We start from the raw sequence: 21,496 nt of genomic DNA, 5'->3' as shown, positions 1-21,496 counted from the left end.
CATCTGTCTGGGACACGGCTAGCACAGGGCCAGTCACTGTCTTTGATTCTTCTTGGTGTCGGGGGGTTCTTATTCAGGGGCACTAAGGCGCTGGAGCTACTGCCTGGTATTCAGGCTGTGCTGGGTAAAGGATTCCTGCATGTACTGTTCCTTCACGTCCGTTATCTCCCGTTGTGTGAAGTTTCACAGCTGCTGGAGGATATGTCTGGGTTGCTCTTAAAAAGCCGTAACGCTCGCCACTGCTGTCCTCTGCAGAGGGGAAGAGAAGTTTGAGCCTGAGACGGGAAGCCACCCCTGCACTCTATTTAACTTTGCTTTGGCAAATGTGAAGGCAGTGGTTATTACAGCGCCGGCTTTTGTAATTATGACAAAGCGAATGACGTTCAAAGCGCTTGTTTGCCGAGAGACCCTCCGGCTGGAGAGACAAGGGATCAGCTAATGGGATTACAGATGGAGATGCTGCGTTAGGTCTCCTCCTGTGCCCTCCACGCGGCGTGGGGATGGGGTTTGCAGTTTGTCTCTGTGTGCCGGATTGGGCAGAGCTGTGGTGTCTGCTGGGATCTCCGTTATGCCAAATCCTGGGATTGATCTGGGTTGGTTTTCTGGAGGGATAAGGTGCCCAGACTTACCAAACTGAGCCCCAGCCTGGGTGAATATCCTGCTCTGCTTGCCTGGGCCAGGCTGCATGTGGGCCAGTGGGACCATCGGGGAGGTCCTTCTTCATCAGCATTGTCCTGCTGGTCATGTGACACCATTTCCTACAGCAGTCCCATCCAGAAATTTCTTAGAACCTTTGTATGTTCTGCAAAAATAGAAAATCTGGAGTTTCCTGAGGCTGGGTTCAGGGGAAGTGCAGTCTCCCTTGCGTCCCCAAGCCTTACCATCACCTGGGCTGGGAGACGTCCAAGGAGAGCATGGGCACATCAAAAAGCCCCCGGACAGTGCCTTGCTGGCTCCTAACAGCTACCCAGAATGGTTCACCAGTGTGTCACCTGAGTGATGGGCTGTATTCCTGAAAAATATTCAAGGCAAAATGTAATTAGTGATGGCAGCAGAGGCAGGACATGGTCTGGCCGAGTTGAGTTACTGAGCCTGGGCATCCATCGAAGCCACCAAGATGCTCCGAAATTGGCAGGCAGCATCTGTGCAGCTCTTGACCTGGCTAACACAAATCCTAAAAATTGGCATAGAAACGACTCCTCACTCCTTTGTGCTGCCCTGGTGGGCGATGGCCCAAATTGGAGGAAACTCCCTTCCAAGCAGTGGCATCATCCCCAGATCCCACAGGTGGAGGTTGCTCTGTGAGCAAGATCTGACTTGCTGTGAGCCGTACGGCAAAACCGTGCAGTCAAAAATCTTTGTCCTCACCCCCACAGGGACCTCAGCGTCGACGCGGGACTGACTCACACCCAGTTCCAGGTCCGGCCAGTCCCTCAGCCCTATCAGCATTACTTAGCTACACCTCGGATGCACCATTTCCCCCGGAGCACATCCTCGACGCAGATGGTAAGTGAAACGCTTGTGCCGAGAAATGTTTTATGCATTGTCTGCCAGAAGGCAGTCAAAATAAAGGCTGCTATCTTTCTATCACCCGTCTTCTGCAAATCCCACTTATCTCCGGCCGTGGGAGGGAGTGTCTGAAAGGATTATGTTGCATCATTGCACTCTGGATTAGAGAAAGGAAAGAAAAGCTCAGCTGCTCTGGAGAGATTCAGTCCGTTGCATGCAGCACTGTGCTCACAAGCTGGTCTGCAAAACCTGGGCAGGATGTGAGAGACTCAGCAGTTATTGCTAATAATATTAATAATGCTGGAACAATTTGTGAGCTCCCAGGACTTTTTGTATGCAGAAGGATTGGCAGTAGGTAACTCCTCGCGCTGGGCTCAGCCCTGAGGACCATCCCTCATCAGATCACTGCTCCCTACACCAACCATGGTGCCATCTGTAGAGGTTTTGCATGGTGGTGTTTGAAGAGAAGGTGGGCTGACTGGCACCCTTCTCCTCGCAGGGTGCTGTGTTTGGAGCTGGGCCATGCCAAGTGCTGCTCATCCTTACAGCATCCTTAGAAATCCCACGAGGGTGTTTTTTCCCTTGTGCCCGTAGCTGGACCATGACACCTGTGCACTACAGCGAGGCTTGAAATATCGAAGCTTGGATGAAGAGAAATCCATCCATTTTAAACTACATAAAATAAAACCTCCTTTTGAGCTAATCCGTGTTGAGAGTTTGAAATGGCAACATTATAGACGCAACAGGAATTATTATAACAGACAGTTTATTCAGAAGAAATGCATATTCATACTTATCACTTATAGAAGATCTATTTAATAAAACCTCATATTTTTTTTTGTTATTAAAAGGCTTCCATTGGGGAAGGTGCCATTTCACTCTTTCATACTGAGTTTTTAAAGCACTAGATTTAAATCAGGGTACACAGGGGATTTCTAAGTGCAAGTACAGGTGCCTTTATTTTTCTCCCTCGCTTCTCACAGGTTGTTCACGAGATCAGAAATTACCCTTATCCTCAGCTGCAGTTACTTGCTCTTCAGGGACTGAACCCAAGCAGGCACACGTCCGCCGTGCGGGAGAGCTACGAAGTACGTACCACGAGGACTGGAATTATTATTAATTTTTTACAAGCTAGGAATCTGTGCAAGCTCTGGCACAGACTTGTAAGGTTGTTTTGTGACCTGGTGGTTGCATTGAGCCTTGCAGCAATTTTAGTAATAACTGGGAGGCAAAGGGGTTGGGTGGGTTTGGTAAAAGATGGTTTACTCCAGGGTTCCTGGGTGTGGCTTGTGTTGACTCTGGCTCACTTCACGTCCATGAACAATGTGCTCCAGTTTTGCAGGGTTTTGTTTCCCAGTTTGTCAAAGAGCTAGGATTCCACCCTAACTTCTGAAATATTGGACATCAGCTCTTTGCCTTCTGCCCTTAGTTACTAGAGCAAGAGCCAGGGCTTAAGTTCATCACTAAAACACGGCTGATTTGGGTTTGATGGACATTTCCACCAAGCAAAGGGCAGGAGCGAGCCCTGGTCCCCAGCAGGTGGGGTGAGATGGTGGAACCTCATGCCCCAGGAGCAATGCTGATGATGCTTTGCTGCTGTTCCTGCTCCACAGGAGCTGCTGCAGCTGGAGGACAGGCTGGGCAACGTGAGCCGGGGAGCCGTCCAGAACACCATCGAGAGGTTCACCTTCCCCCACAAGTACAAGAAGGTGAGTCCCCCAAAACCGTGATGACACCCTCTCAGTTGACCAAGGGTTGTGGGCACAGAGCAGATAGAAGGAAGGACTTTGGTGGGTTGCAATCCCCAGGGTTGGCAAACCGACACAGTCAATATTTCCTGAAATCCAGAATTGGTACTTTGACTATCTTGTGGGGCTCCTGGGCTGAAGTGGTGGTGTAGCTCGGCTGGCTATTTCTCACTTCTAGGCTAGGAAGATGCAGGCCAAATTTTCAAAAGGGTCTCAACCTTCTTCCACCCAGCGGGTGCAAATTTCCCCCAGGTCTTCACCTGGCAAGAAAGTGCACACACCAAGGGGGCGTCGTGCATGCAAACCCACCCCGTTATGTATGCAAGTGGCACTGCTCGCACACCCTGCCATGAGGGTGCTGGCTCCATGGTGTGGGGAGCTTGTCCTCCCCTCGTTTTGCAAGAGGTGTCTCCGCTGTTGGAGCTGTTCTCCTGCCTGTGAGGAAATGGGTGCCATGTTTTTGGGTTGCACTAAATATAAAATGGGAAAAGTGCTTGTTGTAATGTCACATGTTGGTCATTCCTGGTTCGGCAGTAACAAGTAGGGACGTTCCGTTGCCCAAATTGGAAGTGAGTCAACTCCTGCTGCGCTTATTTCTGACCTGCATCACCAGTGGATCCAGAAAAATGACATTAATAGGAATGATGTGTAGGGGGAAGAGAAAAGGGGAGAGTTGGCAGACTAAGCTCTGCCCCACGGCACAGTGTGAGGCGGGGCCATTGGCCAAGCTGGCATGAGGCACAGTGGTTGCTCTTCCTGGCAGTGGTGGCCCCACATGAGAAGACTCCGGCAAAGGAGACTACAGGGCCATCTCCACTGCAAGGAGGATGGAGGAGCTCGTGGGGGGCTGTGTTAGGGCAGCAGAGGACAGGCTGCTCCTTGGGGTACTACCACCAGCCCCACTGCCACCAGCCCCAGGAGAAGAGGTACTGACAAGCAGCATGTTGGTGGCATCCCCCCCTCCCTGGCTGTTTGGCTGGGCTGGCTTCCTCAAGGTGGAGGATCTGACTGATAGACAAAGCTCTTATTATTTGCCTTCCTTCAGCTACCCAGGCTTGGGAGAGCATTAGAAAGTCAAGTCCTAATGAAATTATTTCTTTAATCTTGCTGCAGAGAAGACCGCAGGAGGGCAAAGCTGAGCAAGAGGACGGAGAGGAGTCAGACACTGATGAGAAATGCACAATCTGTCTGTCCATGCTTGAAGACGGAGAAGATGTCAGGTATGATTCTTCCATCTGCCTCTCTACCTCTCGGTGCCATCTGAGTGGTGTTTATTAGGATCAATACCACCATGCGCTGGTGGGGGGTTTTCCCTGTTCTTGTCCTGACAAACTCTCTTGGGCTGCTGTGGGGTCTGGAAAACCAAATACTTTTTAGTTGGGCATTAGTATGGGCTGTAGGTAAGAAGACCATGAGGGACAAGTTTTTGTAGTGTTTTCTGGGATCAGCTGCTTCAAGGCTGTGCCAATGGGCCAGCTGGCCAGTGTCAGAGAAGGACGGGTCCTAGGTCTCAGACAGCCATCTGGAGCTCGGGGACATCAACGTCTGAGCTTGACAAATGACCGAAGCATGATAAAAGGGAGTCTGGGTGTGAAGTCCAGGGGAGTCTGTTTTGTGGCCAGGATGGAACTGCTTTATTGTAGAATAAGTGAGATTACTCCACCCGCACGGTCTCAGGGAGCCTTCCTGAGCCAACAACAAAGCCCTGATGATCCTTCACAGACATCTCCAGGCTCTTAGCTGGGTCAAATCTCTGCTGGTGATGGAGGATTTGGACAAGCAATTGCAAGCGGCTGAGCTCCTAGGGCTGAAGGAGCTGCAGGTGTGCAGTGCAGTTGTGCTACCTGCTCCTGCTTCTCACCCTTTCATTGTCTCAAACCATGGAGAAAAACTCTGATCCTCTTGCTGTGGGTCCTTGTGGTTCAGGGTCCCTCCAATTCGTGAGGGTGAGCAAAGTGGTGAGAAAGGTGAAGTAGACAAAAAGCAACCACATTCTCAGGGGCACACCAGACACCCACATATGAGCAATGGGGATCCACCTGACTGATAACAGGTCACAATGGTGAAGAACCAAGAGGTTTCAGAGTATAACCTAATACTCTTGAAAGGTTGAAAAGCAGCAGACAGGATAATTCACAACTGGAACAACGTTTAGGAGAGTGTGGGGTTTTCTAAAAGGCTTTTAGCTAAGAAGGACATCATCTCTGACCTACTGCCCTGCATGAGCTGGCATGGCTTGGGGAGGGTGTAGGACCTGGTGTCACTACATCGGTGCTTCCCCATGTGTGAAGTTGGCTCTTCTTGTTCCCCTGGACCTCTTCCATCCTAACAGGATGGTACTTCTCTATCTGCAGGCGGTTGCCGTGTATGCATCTCTTCCACCAAGTGTGCGTGGACCAGTGGCTGGCCACCAGCAAGAAGTGCCCGATCTGCAGGGTGGACATTGAAACACAGCTCGGCTCGGACAGCTGAAAGGACTGACTGGACACACCATTTTCCTTACCAGGTCGTATGGCCATAAACCCTTGCAGCAAAATTTTTGCCTTCTGAGCCATTTGATTGAGAGGAAAAGTCTGCAGGCACGTTAGCGAGGAGGTGATGGTACAATATCTAGCGGTAGGAGATATTGCACATACGCAGGATACGGGCCCGGTGAAAGGGAGCTGGCATTCCCGGAGCTCAGAGACCCCGTGCTGCAGAAGATTTAGTGTTGAACATGAAGGAACTAGTTGTGGTAGTCTGGCCTGTCAATCCTGCATTTCATGAGGATTGTATATATACCTCTCGAATACGTAGAAACATGTTAGGGGTCCTTTAGCTATTTCTATGGATGGCAGCTGGAGCATGTTAGCTTAAGAAATGTTGTGTTTGATGCCCTACTCATCTTGTGGTGGACATGTTGCTGTTACCTAATTTGCACCAAATATTTTTTCATAGATTCCTTATTTTGGTGCCTGACCTAATACATTGCAGAAGGGGAATAAAGAGGACAAGCTTTCCCACCCTGGAGGGGGATGAGGCAAAAAAGCAAAATCCTGTTTACAAGTCAGAAGGGTTGTGCTCTTTGCCTCAGCCACGTGTGCTTCCTTTCCTTGCATTTACAGTGTGTGGCAAATTTAGAGAAGCTTAAAAAAAATAAAAATGGGGAATTCAGTGAATGAAGCAATAGGGAGAAGCTTCGTTCCTGCTTATCTGCTGTTGCTGGATGCTTTCTGTAGGGACACAATATTGGAATAGATGCTGTTTCTTTGCTTTCTGTCTCTTAATGAATTAGCTTGGCATATCAAAGTCCAAGGAAGGGCTGTCCAAGGATTGCCGTTGTCCATGATGCTTTCTCCTGTGAGCTGTGAGGTTGGTTGGCTTCAGCAGCTGCTGCCAGCCCTGGTCCAAAATGATGGTTACTGGAGCTGGTGCCTATAGCTGTGTTTTGGGGTATAAAAACACCGGAGAAGGGCTGAGAAGTGTACGCTGCCGACTCTTCTCCCATGTGAAAGCATCTCTGATAAGAGGACAGGAGAAAACTCGACGCTTACAAGGCACTGCTGAGGCCATGAGCATTTTGACGTGGGAAGGGAAGGCAGGTTGGAAGGGGATTTGCTGCTTTCCAAAGCATGTCCACCTGCACCTATGTGTGTTTGTATACATGTTCAGGCTGTATCCGTACGGAGAATGGGGTGGCTGGTCAAATGAAACCTAATTGCATTAGCACGCAAAACGGAATTGGGAGGTAGTCCCCAAAGGAGTGAGCTGTTGCGATCCAAGCTTCTCCTGAAATAAAGACCTCAGCACCCCAACTGTAGGGAACAAGCCAAAAAGCCTCTGGAGAACTGGCATTCACAACCAAAAACCTTTTTTTTTTTTTTTTTTTTTTTTTTAATACTAGAGGAGCAAAAGGAAGATGCCAAGGAGCAAGGGGAATTAGGCAGGAGCATTGTATACTGAAAATGCTGATGCGGTGGGGATGAATTCTGGCTCTCCTGAGCACCTGTTTCACCGGAGCCAAGTGATGCTCTCCAAGCAGAAACAATCGTAAATTACAATCAGAGAGATCACGGGATTTCCCTGACCTGTAGCTGGAAAACACCAACCTTAGACCTACCCCAAAGATTTTTTGGTTTTTTTTTTTTGGTCCTAACTGGAGAGGAGAGGAAAGAGGGGAGCCCTGCAGGCTGCAAGGATGCAGGAGCCCATCTCTTGCTGTGCCCATGCATGTAGGAGGGAGTGGAGGGGGACACATGGTGGCATATAAGGAAGAACTTTTTTACGCTGAGGGTGGTGGAACACGAGAACAGGTTGCCCAGAGAGGCAGTGGATGCCCCATCCCTGGAAACATTCCAGGCCAGGTTGGATGGGGCTCTGAGCAACCTGATCTGGTTGGAGATGTCCCTGCTCCTTGCAGGGGGGTTGGACTGGATGGGCTTTAAAGGTCCCTTCCCACCCAAACCATCCTGTGATTTTATGATGCGTTTTCTACCCAGCACAAGCGATGACTTCTTAGTGGATGCAGCAGTCCCAGCCCTGACCAAAGGGCTTGAGGACTCCTTGGGTGAAGGAGTGGTCCATCAATACCTCTGGGGCTTCCTCCAGCAGCAGCAGATTAAAGCAGCCTTAAAAATAGTACTAATGTTACTAATATTATGGACAAGCAAAGCAAGGCTTTGCTGGTAAAATACACTGTAAGCCGGTCTGGTGTGTCCAGGTGCGAGCTGGGGACAAAGCAGGGGGAGGAACAGGGTGATTGGGACCCTGGCTGGGCGGGGAAGGAAGGAGGCGCGCTTCCAAACCGCGCATTTTCTTAAAGCCTATGCGAAAGTATTACTATTTGCCTAATGAACAAGCACAGTTTTTAAAAAACAAAACAAAACAAAAAAAAACCTTGGTGAAGACAAGCACCAAACTCCCGTGGTCTCGTGTGAGTGACTGATCCCGAGGTGCGTGCGAATTTACAGCGTCTGGAGTTGCATCGGTGTGTCAGGTTCCTTTGCGTTTAAATAATTTGTACAAGTAGGTTGCGATAATAGGGTGAGTCTAAAAGCAAAATGAAACAAACGACAAAAAAAAAAATCTCTAGGAACAAAACATTGATAGTTTACAGGGTTTTGTGAGTTTAAATGCCTTATATTTAACAATCATAATTTATGACTAACTTGTAGATATTGTGGGTTCTTATTTAATTATTTTTATAGTTGGTTTTTGTTGCATTTTTAATTATAATTTATTTATTTAGAAATTAATACTAATTTTTTTTATTACTCCTATTACCTCATTTTTGCATTGTTTCTGGGAATGGAATGCTTTGCATGCATCGGTACTTTAAAAAAAAAGAATTAAACATGGGATGTTGGGGGGTAATGCTTATCTTGTCAAAAAAAAAAAAAAAAGAGAAAAAAATCAGGGTGTGTGATTACAAACTGTATTACTGTGGTGCTGTTACCTTGGATACATTCCATAAAAATGCAAACCTTTGATTCTGTATGCTGTGACATAGTGGAAAACTGCAATATAGTGACTGTGTTTAGCACATACATATGAATATTATTTGCACTCATAATCAAACTCTGGTGATCCTTTCACTTGCGTCCTTGAGCATTGAAGGCAGCTAACGGCGCTCTGCAAAACCAAAACATTTCGGTCGATTCCTGCCCCCGCCCTGTCCCCGGCGCCGCGGGTGATGCTGCTGCTGTTGCCGCATCTGTTACTCTGCAACAACACCCGGCGGTCCCCCCGCTACCAGGCCATGCTTTGGGGCAACACATGCATTTAATGTGAGACTCTGCAAATTGCTTCCAAAGCCAAGGAAGGAAGCCCCAGCGTGGTGGCTCTGTCCTATTTTTGGTGTCTATCGGTCTGGCTCTTTTCACCCTCCGTGCACGGACCCAGCCGGGCGCTGCAGGGAGGATGGAGGAGGCTATCGATGGAGCCTGAGCTTGGAGACCACAAAAACGAGGGATTCATTGCAGTTTAGAAGGGTTGTCCCCCTGGTCTAGCTGAGAGGGATTGGGACGGACACGGGAGCGATTTGGGATCCCTTTGTAACGCCAAGCCATGCGCATTTGCTATAACCCAGCTGTGAAACATGCATGGAGCAGAATCCCTCTTCCTGAACACTTGTTGTTTCCAAGTTCATTATTCCAGTTGGTTTCATTCCCCTTGTTGAGGGGGAAACCTCAACTTGAAGCCTTTCAATCCTGAGCTGACATCCCGCCTCCGGCAGCGGTGGCCAAGCGTCCCCATCCCCGGCCATAGCCATGCCGTCGTCGCACCGCACTGCCCTTTCCCAGAAGGCGCCCGAATATCAAGTGCTCGAGCCTCGCAAGAGGGTTAAAGCATCCTTGATGATTCTTTAAGCTTTAAGCCATAACCGCTCTCGGTCAGCGCAGATGCTCGGCCATGTATGGACAGAAGCAGGGTTCGACGCGTGCGCTCAGCCAGTTGCCGTCCGCCCCAAAAGGCTTCAGATTGAATTCTCTTTTGGGTTAGAAAGGCACAAAATGGCTTTACGGTAACATTTTTCTCTCTCTGTCCCTTCAGGGTGCTGCTCTGCTTTGCTGACTTTGCCTTACCCTAGGTTTAAAACCTCTCCGTGTGTTTTTTTTTCATCTTGCTGCTCTGTAACACTCCTCCTCTGTAGCCCGGAGCTGCGGTTTTGAGCCGTGCGGGGACAGGGGCTCGGTTGTTTCCCCTCCTCCCAAAGACACTGCAAAAGGGATAAGTAAAACAAAAAGCGAGCGAACAAAAATTCTCTCCTTTAATGACCCGGGCTGGTGAAAGGATCACCCACATTTTTGTACTCCTACTGCTGTTCTGTTGTGCTGTGCAACATTTTGCTACATAGACTATTTTATAGAAGAAAGCTAGAAAAATATTTATTATTAATATTAAAGCAATAGTGCATTGAAGAAATGAAAAGACATTAGAAATTGTGTAAATGCTTAGATTCACTTTTGGTGGATTTTTTGTACTTTATTTATAACTAATAAAACAAACTGCATTGCTAACTATAAACCCGTGCCGTGCAGAAGTCACCCATCAGGGCAATCGTTTGGTCTTTATTTACTGCTCATTGCTCGTTTCTCTGGGTCGGAGTAAATTCTCCTTTCACTGCTTACACCTTTGGACTTCGATGTGCCAAAGAGATGCTGCTGGGGTATAAAACGCTCTGCCTAAATGGTTTGCAGAGGTTGTTGGTGCTTCAGTTCCACGGCACAGGCAAGGTGAGGATCTCCATGCTGGGCAAACTGCCATGTGTGATGTCCTGTGGCACTGGTTTTATCATTAGGTACCAAAATCACTTTCTAGTGAAAATTGCCTGTTAAAGGGAGTTTTCTCCTCTAAACGCAGCCCATGGTGCTTGTAGGAGATCTCTGGTGAGTCCTGCAGAGGTACCAACACATCCTCCATCCTCCCAGCGGAGAAGCATCTCCCTCCTTGTTGATGTTTTTTTCAAAAAGCTAAGGAAAGAAAAACTTATTGGAGAAAAATAAAACTCCTCCAAACCGATGCAGATATAATTGGGAGTATTTTCAATCCTTTTGTTACCCATTTGAGAATTCAATGGGCCGTACACCAAACTTTGCATCCTCTTTTCATAGGTTCTCTTGAACTTTTATTTTTTTCCTACGCTGAATGGCACCAGTCTCTCCTCCTACCTAGTCTTGTTTCGGCTCTTCCTAGGGACAGCCTGAGGGGTAACGGCTTTACACTGGAAGAGGGGAGATTTGCATTAGACATAAGGACACAATTCTTCACTGTGAGGATGGTGAGGCACTGGCCCAGGTTGCCCAGAGAGGTGGTGGATGCCCCATCCCTGGAAACATTCCAGGCCAGGTTGGACGGGGCTCTGAGCAACCTGATGTGGTTGGAGATGTCCCTGCTCCTTGCAGGGGGGTTGGACTGGGTGGGCTTTAACGGTCCCTTCCAACCAAAACCATTCTATGATTCTATGATTCTATGATAATTCCTCATGCATTTAATGCAGAAAGACTGAGACCAGTCCCCAGTTTTGACTGTGTGGTTGGACTAAATAAGCCCTGGAGACAGGCGGCTGCTCATCATAGAGATTTGGTTCCTGTAGCCAAAGGGAATTGCCAGCTCCTCCAGCATCCAGCAAAGGCTTCATAAGGGATGGACTGTATTCAGGCAAGACAAAGCTCCCATTATAGGAAGCTTTTACAAATTCAGAAAACAGGTTAAAAATGATGTGCTGGTCCAGCTGGGGAAAATCTCAGTTGCTCACGGAGATCTTGCTGATGTCCTTCAAAAGCGTAATAGCCCTGAGAGAGTTGCTTGAGATGGGAATCGGTTTTTGCTTCAAAGCTGCCGCAGCAAATGCGCCGCCACGATCTGATAACAGCCCTGCTGAGCGCAGCGAGCAGCAACCGGCGGCTGTGCTGGGGAGGGTTTGTGCCCGTTCAGGTGTAACAACACGGGCCAAGACGCAACGTCTTCATTCACTGCGAGCCTCTGCTCTCGCCCCAGCTGCCGGGCATCAGGAAGCTTAGCCCTTATTTGTGTTTTGTAGTATCTAAATCCTCAGCTGGCCCACAGGTTGCAGGTCAGAGCTGTAAAATTTCATCAGTAAATATAAAGGTTTTTGGTTTGGTGTTTTTTTGTTGTTTTTTTTTTTTAATGGGGCTTTTTTCTATATCAAGATGGACCTCTACGTATAATGAGGGGGCAGGGGAGATTATAAAATGGATGAATGGATGCTTCACATCCCTCAGTTTTTCTGCTTCACGCACAGAAGATTGGTGTGAGTATATGATGCTATCAAAAATGTTTCGTAACAGTTTCGTAGAGGTTTTCAAATAATTCTCTGTGTCCTGCAGTGAGAAACAACCGGTCCCTCCCAGCATCCAACACTGCAGAGGACTCCTTGGTTATACGTATTTTTCACTGGTAGCACCCAAGTGCTTTCATAAATGTGGCACTTCACTGGGCTCCTAAAATAATGAGGACCGCACTGATGATGGGATAGCCTGGTTTTGAGGAGTCCTGCTGGGTATCACCATCCCTGTTCTTTGCTCTTTCTTCTCACCTACGTTAACGGTCTTGGCTGAAGGCATGTGCACTAAAACCACAACAATTAAGAAATGAAGAGGTAAAAAAAAAAAACCCATAGAAAGTAGCAGGGGATGCAAGAGCTGTTACGAACCCTGCACCAGCAAACTCCCCCTCGGCCCTTCTCAGGGCAGCACAGCTTTTGCATTGAATGTGACAATTTTGGGATGGCAGTTGGTTTTGATGGCAACCCAGGTATCCACAATCCCATCTTTCACCTACACAGTGGTTTGGTGACCTCAAAGATCTTTGTGCTTGCTTCAATGGGACCTTGGTCCATGGCTGTAGCTACTCGCTACGTGTGATTACTCCCAGATGTGACCACGTCTCATTACACAAGCTAAGGATTTGTCTTTCCTCCTTGCCCCACACAGGGAGGGTGTGTGGGTCAGGAGCTGCCCCACTGCTCCCGAAGGCTGGAAGCATGGAGCAGCACAGGTCCCACGCGAGTCATGGTGAATTTTCTCAGGGGCTGGCAGAGGTTAAACAGCTGCGATACTCGGATGCTGCAAAACGGCCATCTCCGGCATCTCCACACCAAGCGGGTGCTGACTGGAGCCAACTGGAAACACTGGGACTACAGCATTTTAGTGCACCAGTCCGCAGTGAGGAGGGAGAGCAGAGCCAGCCAAGGCTGCTATTATTATTCCCATCAGTGAGTAGTTGATCACTGATGAGGTTGATTACTGGGCTCATTTAAGCAACTTGCTCTGCTCCAAAACCATCAGTTTCCACAAAGGTTTCTAAAATGAATTAGTCTGAGCTGTTATTTGTGAGCTGGCACAGACAGCCCTGAACAAGCTCAAGTCTCTTTGGTGGTGCCTGCTGCAGAAAATAAAGATGAGACACTTGCCTGGTGGGGCTTTGGTGGGACACAGCCACTTTCAAATATCCAGGAGCAATCGACAGCGCCCGCAATACACCCCTAACTCCGGTCTCGGCATCATCAGCATGTGCCCATGACCAGGCAGGGATTCAGCAGTGGGACAGTCCTGCCTTGTGACCAGGCACATCCAGGTCATGTCCCAGCTGAAGCATCTTCCCAACCCAGGGACTGATGGGGTGGGTGGGCTCGGTGAGTTTAACCCGCTCTTAACCCATTTAATCCCCATTCGCACAAAGTGCTTGTTTAAAACCAGCTTCTGAGAGGGGGAAAGACCACTCCTAGGGCCAAGAGGAAAGTCTACTCATGGTGGCTCAGACACGTTTCTCCTTCAAAGGATGTGTCCTGCTGCTTTGCTCCCTGAGGAGGGAGAGCGGGTTCCAGAAGTAATGATATTTAAACAGCTTTTCTTGTTGGTACGTGTAGAGATGTGAGCAGCTGGAAAGAGCTCACCTACAAGAGCACCAGCCCTTATTGTGGCTGGGAAATCCCTCCTCCACCACAGAAAAAAAATCAAAACAGCAGTTCTTATTAAACGAAAAAAAAATAAAATGAACGGCAGCTGCTCTGAAACAGAGTCGATATTCAGGTCATATAGGGTAAGATTATCCTGAGGCAGCTTTGAATATAGTTAGCACAGCTTCCTTGCAGTGGAATTGATTGTTAAGTTGGCTTGTGTGTTTTGGTTTTTTTTTTGTTGTGGCTGCTGTAGCTGTTAATCTCGGCTGTGGGCAGACCCAGGTGAATGCAGCCTGAGAGCTGGGTTTGAGTTGCTGGGGAAAAGCCCGTGCGTGGAAAACATCACCCTGCTCCTACCACTTGAGACCTGGCTGGGTGGACAACGGTCCTTCCCAGCCCTCCCTGCAGAAATCCCTGCTGTGCCCATGGCCTCCGATGCGGTGCCTTCTGGAAATACGTGCGTGTGTACAGACATGCAGCTCTCACAGGTGCCAGAAGTGGGAAAAACTGGGATCTCCAAGCTCAATTTTCTTAAATGTATCGGCTCAATTCCCTTATCCTCCTCACTCACCTAAAAGGGGAGCTCATCACTGGTGGAGGACAGTGGGCGTTCCCAGTTCCGGCAGGGCAAAGCTCTGGAAGCAGAAGATGGCATCTGAGATGTTAAAGGACGGTTTATGACTCTGCCAGTTGTGGCTTTGGATCATAAATAAGAGAGAAACGCATTTATTTCATTCACAATTTTATACGCGCTTTAAAAAAAAGCGGTATTGCTTTTACAAAATTTTAACCCAGGAAGAACATCTTGCTACTAAAAACCTCTCGATATAAAAGGTAGCGTTTTAAAAAGTAAAATGCAATATAAAACAGTATAACGAGTAAAACACCTGTCCAGAAGGGACTGAAACCCTCTTGCAGCCCTGTCCTCCTCAGTACCTAGGAAAAAGTTCCCTCCAGGTTAACCCATCGCCCCGGTTTTCATCCAGCCACTTCCCGCAGGGAAATATGGTGGTCACGCCGGTTGCCGAGTTGGTGATCTCCACCCGCTCCACCAGCCAGCCAGGTGCCAGACCGCTGTTGTCATGCTCAATCCGGACTTTTTTCAGCTCTCCCATGTCCAATGTTTCCAGATAAAACCTGTTGGTTTTGCCTCGCTCAAAGAGGTTCCTGAACTTCTGCTTCAGCGCCCGCTTTCCTGAGTCCCCATTCAACCCGAAGATGGTGATGAACACGTTTGCGTCGGTCCCCGCACCTTTTTCAAAGCCTGTGACCACGATGGTCTCATATTTGACTGGCACCAAGCTCCGGGCTTTGCTGGCAAAGCTCTCGGTGACCTTGGCACACTCAAAAACTTTGTAGTCCCGTCTCTTGTAACGCAGAGGGATTTTCACGTTGCACTTGAAAAAATACCTACCAAAAGAAAATGAGGAGAATATTAATTATAGAATCATAGAATGGTTTGCGTCGGAAGGGACCTTTAAAGCTCATCTGGTCCAACCCCCTGCAAGGAGCAGGAACATCTCCAACCAGATCAGGTTGCTCAGAGGCCCGTCCAACCTGGCCTTGAATGTTTCCAGGGATGGAGCATCCACACCATTAATGGTGTGGATAGACACTTTACTGGGCAAATGGACTAGGCACAATACTAAATTGCCCACTATTAATGTTGTTTCAGTACTTTTCCATATATGTGCTAGCACTAGAGTTTCTCTCTAGAAAGCCGTGATTGAACATTGCAACGGCAACTGGAAAACCCAATATCTCCCTAGAGAGCCACAGACACCCTGCAGATGTGAGGGTCAGTGGAGGGCACCTGTCATTTCTTTAACGGGTCTGAGAGCAGGGTCTCATCTGTGCAGCTGCTCTTGGACGGAGCTCAGCAATGATCCTCACTGATGGTATAGTTAAGGTTGGGCTAGGAAGTAGGAAAAAGGGAATGGGAAAGATGGGAGGAGGAGGAGGTGTATATCCCTCTTTTCTCCATCTGGATCACTCAGCCCATCCTTAGGAAGTGAAAAAAAAAAAAAAAAAAAAAAAAGCATTGAGCACTTTGATAGGTACCAGATGCTGAAAGCCCTTGGCTCTGCAGTGCTGCCCGCGGTGATGTGCAGGGAGCACGCAGCACATCCATCAATTCCCGCGGACCTGGCAGGCGGCCAGGGGCTGGAGCACTCTGCTTTTAATGATGTATTTCATTTCCAACGATGCAGATCATTTCCAAATGAGTTTTTCCCCCTTCTCTCCCCCCCACCCCTTTGCCCAACAGCAGCGGATTTTCCTGGAGGAAGTGTAGCCGGATTGTAGTGCGTGCATGTAAAATAAACACCTGGAGGAAGGGTTACGGCAATTGCAGCCATGCTGCGCTTCGTAAGCACTGCCAACATTTTCCGCAGACAAAGTAAAGCTATCCTTTCTCTGGAAAGCTTTATAAATTAGAAGCTCTGGCTGGAGCAAAATTTTAGGCTTAGGGACAGAAAAGATGCATGAGAGTGGAATGGAGGGGCTGCCTGATGCTGCAGTGTTATTTCCTGGGCTACGTAACATCTCATGGTCTGGAGTTATGAAGGAGCACGCCAGTCTTCATGAGAGGCAGCAAAAAAAAAAAAAAGATGACCTTTCTAGCCCTGGGATTTGCAAGAAAAAGTTTCTAAATACAGCCCTCTTGCATACTAAGATCTACTAAAAGGCAAAAATCCCAGTATAATTTAAAACTATTGCTGCACCATTCTCATATGTCTTTTATTTTGGTCTTTGGCTTGACTGAGTGGGGTTTTCTGGATATTTGGGATCAAGAACACCTGAAGCAAGGACTTACTCTCATGGTGAGATCTGCTCCAGTTCATCATGCACAGAGCAAGCACCGCTGTGAAACGCTGCGTCTGCAGAGCCAGAGCCCTGATTCTTTACGGGTATCTCCTGGCTGCCCTCTTTAATTTAAAACAACTTTTTTTTTAAAAGAAGGGTCTTTATAAGAAGATCTTTGGCCGCTTCAAAACATCCCATTTCAGCAGTTTCAGTGTGCTCCCAATGAGTTTAGTGCATGGACTTGATTGCATAGACTTTAAGGCTTCCAGGTTTTTCCCCACCAGGAGAAAAGAACATGTTTTAGTATGTCATAGATTGAGTTTTCATTCAGCAAATATTATTATAGCTCTTCTGCTGGCTGATTAATTTGCTAGGAGAGACTCTTAGCATCTGAAAAAAAAGACCACTTCAAGGATTTCTTCTTAAACACTCAATTGTCTCAGCTGGAGCAAACTGCTTATAGTTAAATACTTTAGCAGCAATGGAAATATCACGGAGAAGAAAAAAAAATCCATAATTAATATCATAGCTATTTTTCTGAAGAGGAGTTTGTTCTGCAAACTGACGATCTGCTCTGGTTCCTGCATAGTTGCTGTGCTATCTGCTCCCTGAGTTGTGAACATCACCCCTTCTAAAAATGGGGCTCAGATCAAAGCCTGTAGGACCTGACGTGCTCTGGGCTCTTCAGACCTGTTCGTATTTCATCTGCGGAGATTTCAGTAGTGTTCAAAATAGAGTAGGGGAGCTGTTCTGGTTTTGTTTAGTGAGGGGGGGCTACTTCTGATTTGACAGGTGACTGCAACCAGGGGGCTTTTCAGACCATCCTGGAAGGATCTTGCATCCAAACTGGTGGGAATCAGAGGTTCAAGTTTTGCCTTACTCTCTTTTTTCTAGGAGCTCTTTTACAAGACTTACCTAAAGGCCAGTCTGTGCAGGGCATCCTACAAATCCCCTAAATTTCAGTCAGTCTGAGCATTTTCTGCAAGGTGGGACATTAATTTGTCATAGCTGCGAGATTCACCCAAGTCAACTTGTTCATAAACTTATGTACAGGTGCAAATGCCTTTGCTAACAACTCAGAAATTGCACAGGCAAGTCAGGAGGGGAAGCTGTGTACCAGACAGCTTGTCCTTAGCTTTCAGAAAGGGATTAAGATTCGGTAAAACTTTCCAGTATTGCTTAAGTTTGAAATGCTTCAGGAGGACGCATGCAGAGCTGCTCAGCATCTCCACACCCTCCTGCAGCGGCTCCTTGCAGATGAGAAGGCACTTACTTGTTGCAAAGCTCCATCTCCGTTATGATGATCTCTTGGACATGCCAGAAGATATCAGCTTTTGCAGATGACTTCTTCCCATCTTTCGGGCAGTGACCGACACAGATGGCTGCAATATCACCAATGTTCTTCGAAGAAAACTGAAATGTGTCTGTTGCTCCCCTACAAGAAACAGGGAGCAGTTTCAGTTAGCATCTTGAAGGACGGCAGAGACTTGCCTTATATGGACATTAAGTCATTTGCACATGGCTACAGAAGATAGAAGATAAGCCTTCATTTAAAGTAATTCAATTTAACCTGCAACCATTCAACACAAAGTATAATTTCCATATGTAAATTTAGTATTTTCTCTGATTAGAGGTGACACTTTAAATTGTTGCCACTAGGACTTCCCAGGACAAACTTGAGCTGTTCCACATACAAAACCAATTTTCCTCTTTATAGATAAAGCTGAAGAATGACTAATATCCCCTCTGGCACTAATTCATTCATTCTTGACAGATACTGTATCTGTTACCCATCTACCCACCATAGCTGTTTTAAATTTGCTAATTCAGCCACCCTTCCTGAAGCTCAGCTTGAAAACTGTTTAGAGAAACAATAGGTCTCTGTCAAACCTTTGGCTGGCTCCCTGTCATGTCCCCTGTGTATCTATCAGGTTTATCTCCTTGCACAATTCCTTATTCCAACCTGCCTCCAAGGATGGGCTGTGACTAACACTTCGGAGAGTGGTGTCTTTAACTCCACTGTAGACACCATCGGCCGAAGGCTGGGAGGAAGTTCCTCCTGGTCTTTCACATTTCACATGAAATGTCAGCCATTCATACTAGAGTCCACATCAGTTGCAATTTCACCTTCCTTTACAGACTCGCAAGAAACACCGTTCCTCCCTGCAAAGCAACCGCACATCAGCAGTGTCCGTGATTTTGAAGAGGTTCCTGTCTCCTAAGGGCGTGCTGTGTCCTTAAACAAAATAGAAAACCCGCCTCACATCTAGAGCACCTTGGTCCCGCATGGGAAAAGGAACATTGCCCACATTACATAGATCCGCCTCCAGCTCGTCTGCGCACGGGGCTGATATTTGGCTTTCCTCACGCGACAGTGATCTTTCAGCCTTACGCCCCAGAACCGTCTGGAAAGTCGAATCTGAGCAGCTCTGACAACATTTAGCCTCCAACTATTTTCACTTTCTGTCTGATTCCCACTGCCAGTGAGATGCTGCAAAAGGAACTAAAAACACCTCCGGCTTCCTTCTGCTCCTCCCAGCTCAAAAACACACAGCCTCCCCAGGGGCTCGCCAGAAGCCCATTTGTACGTACTAATACAAAAGGACACACACGCACACACGCAGCATCTACATTTCCTCTCAACAAATGCTTTTTCTTGTCATTTTTAAACCTGCTCCGTCAGAAACTAATTTTACATCTTCCTTTTACTCCAGGTGAGAAGACGTTAGGCTTTTTGGAAGGAGGATGAGAAACAGCATGGCACAAACACAACTCTGTAGACCATTCTGGAGAAGAGGTGGCATTTGCAGAAGACACACAAACACAGCTGGTGGGGAGTTCCTCTGACCCCCCATCCAGTCCCACTACCTTTCAAATCGCCTTTTCTTGGAGGAGTTTTCCATAAGGAATTCTTTCGAGCGGCCCAGCTTGCCTTCTAAGATGATCCAGATGTTTTCCTTTGTTTCTGCGTCCTCTCTGTCGCTTGTTACTGTGACAACCTCATAGGCTTTAATGCATAATTAACACACACGTTAAACAGAAAAGGAAGAGCAGATGGCCAGAAAGATCTCTTCATTTGGCAGTCAATTTGCTTAAAAACTTTTTTCCTAATACTTATCACAGCTCACAAGAAAGCATTTGCAAAAAAAATAAAGATGTAATCATGCCAAAATCTGTGGGACTTTTGACTTCTACGTGTTTTGGATTTCATGCAGGGATAGAGTGCATGGAAAATACGAGTAGCGCTCGATCAGTTAGCAAGAGTGGATGGAGCTGCTCTTCAACAAGCTGTGTCCAGTTCTCTGCTGTGCTAAGCAGCCCAAACCCTACAGTTTTTGTGCCACTGTTCCTAACAGGGACAGTGAGGGTATCCATGTGCTCAGATGCTACGGTGGCACGTAAGTACCCAAAACAGTGACCACGAGGCTGGTTTTTCGCAGGGGCAGAGTGAAATCAGACTGAGGCGATGTGATTATTGACTCTCCAGGACTTTCCTAAAGAAGAGCAGTGTGATGTAGGCGTTCTTGAGATGCACTTTGCATATCACCAGTGCAGTTAAATAACTCTTGCTTGTTTGCTCACTCACCACATTTGACACCTTGGACCCAGTGGAATTACCCAGAGCCGACCCAGGGCTATGGGCTGTTAAGCTCAGCTGTCATGTTCAGCTGGGATACTTTAGCCAGTAGCCCAGAACATGTTAAGGAGGAAGCTAGAGCAATGTTACTTGCAAAGCTTTAAGGATTGAACTTATTTTCCACCTCAAGGACTCAAGCCCATTATTTCTAATGAAACCATAACCATGTGTCCTTACGGCTTACTGGATTGAAGCGTTGCAGATGGGCCCCTCTTAGGTTTCAACCTAGAATGAGATCTTTTTCTTCCTCATAAATCCTGATTTGTTTCTTTCTTATCACAGCATTGCCCTTCGAAACTAAAGAGTACCTTCAATAATCCAACCCAAATGCCTATTGCGTGGGAACCTGTAGTGGAGCAGCTTGCAGGAGATGTGGTCCTGTGGCCTCTGAGGTCCCTCTGCAAATGCCACGAGTCAGCCCTAAACTTACCAGTCCGTTCCTTCAGTTCCAGGATGTCATTGTTAGCACAAGCCAGTTCTCTTATGAGCTGCCCATCATCTTCACCTTTAGCCAGCCAGCGATCACACTGGAAGCGAAATGTCTTGTCCATGGTGGAGTCCTTCACGTCAATATATTCCAAGTGCCAACCTGGTGCTATTCCTAGTAAAACAACAAAATAAAAAAGATTTTTATATTTTCACATAGGTTGGGTAAGGAGGTGAGACACCCCTCCTTGGTAGCACCCTGCTGCTGCTGGAAATTATCCATCTTCGCTTCAGATAATGTCACCGGTGAACATGACATCATTCTGATACCAAAAGCATTGTCGACTTGCTCAAGACCATAACCTGATCCCCCTTCTAAACTCAGGCCACGGTTTGAGGGAGTCACTGGCTTTAGATCAGATGTAAGGGTGTTGGAGCATGGTCTTGTATAACCTAGATTTCTGGGTAAGGGACCACTGGTTGTTCTTGCCTAGTACTTTGCACGAGATGGGGCTTCTGCAATACCAGTAGCAGCACCAGTGAGCAGGGAGAGCCAGGGCCAGCGTGCATGACCCTGTCAACACATCGAGACAGGAACCGTCCCAGGAAGAAGCACTGCGGTGGCTTAGGGACCACAAATCCGTACAAAGCCCCAGGGAAATCAGGGCTCTGCGGAACTGTTTGCCCAAGCCAGAAGCATGAAATCTACCAGAAATTAGAGTGTTTGGGGGAAAAACTAAGGGAGTAGCTTCTGTCACAGAAATCTCTGCTGATTCTTCCTTCCATTTTAAGGGAAACAAGAAGACTTTAAGCCCAAAGGAAGATATGAGTTCATGTTCCACCTAACCCTCACCCCTCTGCCACACATGCCGGTAGCTATGATAAAAGACATAGCAGTATGTGTATGGTTTGGTCCTTTCACGTTTTGGGAGTGCTAGTTGGTCACAAGCTCTAGGGTTTAGTGTCTTT

General features: G+C 47.5%; 2 protein-coding genes across 2 annotated transcripts in view; one reads left to right on the top strand and one right to left on the bottom strand.

Moving 5' to 3' along the window:
- ARK2C (arkadia (RNF111) C-terminal like ring finger ubiquitin ligase 2C) overlaps positions 1-6,544 on the top strand; it is a 44,532-nt gene extending 37,988 nt beyond the window's left edge. Inside the window, exons 4-8 of the mRNA XM_086769818.1 lie at positions 1,377-1,506; positions 2,493-2,597; positions 3,123-3,218; positions 4,371-4,477; positions 5,612-6,544. Coding sequence (XP_086625944.1) covers positions 1,377-1,506; positions 2,493-2,597; positions 3,123-3,218; positions 4,371-4,477; positions 5,612-5,729 — 556 coding nt within the window. The 3' untranslated portion in view covers positions 5,730-6,544. The remainder of the gene's footprint in view (positions 1-1,376; positions 1,507-2,492; positions 2,598-3,122; positions 3,219-4,370; positions 4,478-5,611) is intronic.
- An 8,044-nt stretch (positions 6,545-14,588) lies between these two features.
- Positions 14,589-21,496, bottom strand: part of LOXHD1 (lipoxygenase homology PLAT domains 1) — a gene marked incomplete at its 5' end in the record, with an annotated part of 126,386 nt that continues 119,478 nt past the window's right edge. The window contains 4 exons of the mRNA XM_086770808.1: positions 14,589-15,069; positions 17,738-17,899; positions 19,333-19,471; positions 20,532-20,702. Coding sequence (XP_086626934.1) covers positions 14,589-15,069; positions 17,738-17,899; positions 19,333-19,471; positions 20,532-20,702 — 953 coding nt within the window. The remainder of the gene's footprint in view (positions 15,070-17,737; positions 17,900-19,332; positions 19,472-20,531; positions 20,703-21,496) is intronic.

The sequence above is a fragment of the Chlamydotis macqueenii genome, chromosome Z (genome assembly GCF_036417535.1).
Source record: "Chlamydotis macqueenii isolate bChlMac1 chromosome Z, bChlMac1.mat, whole genome shotgun sequence".
Taxonomy (NCBI): Eukaryota; Metazoa; Chordata; class Aves; order Otidiformes; family Otididae; genus Chlamydotis; species Chlamydotis macqueenii.
This window is presented reverse-complemented; position numbering and strand designations above follow the sequence as displayed.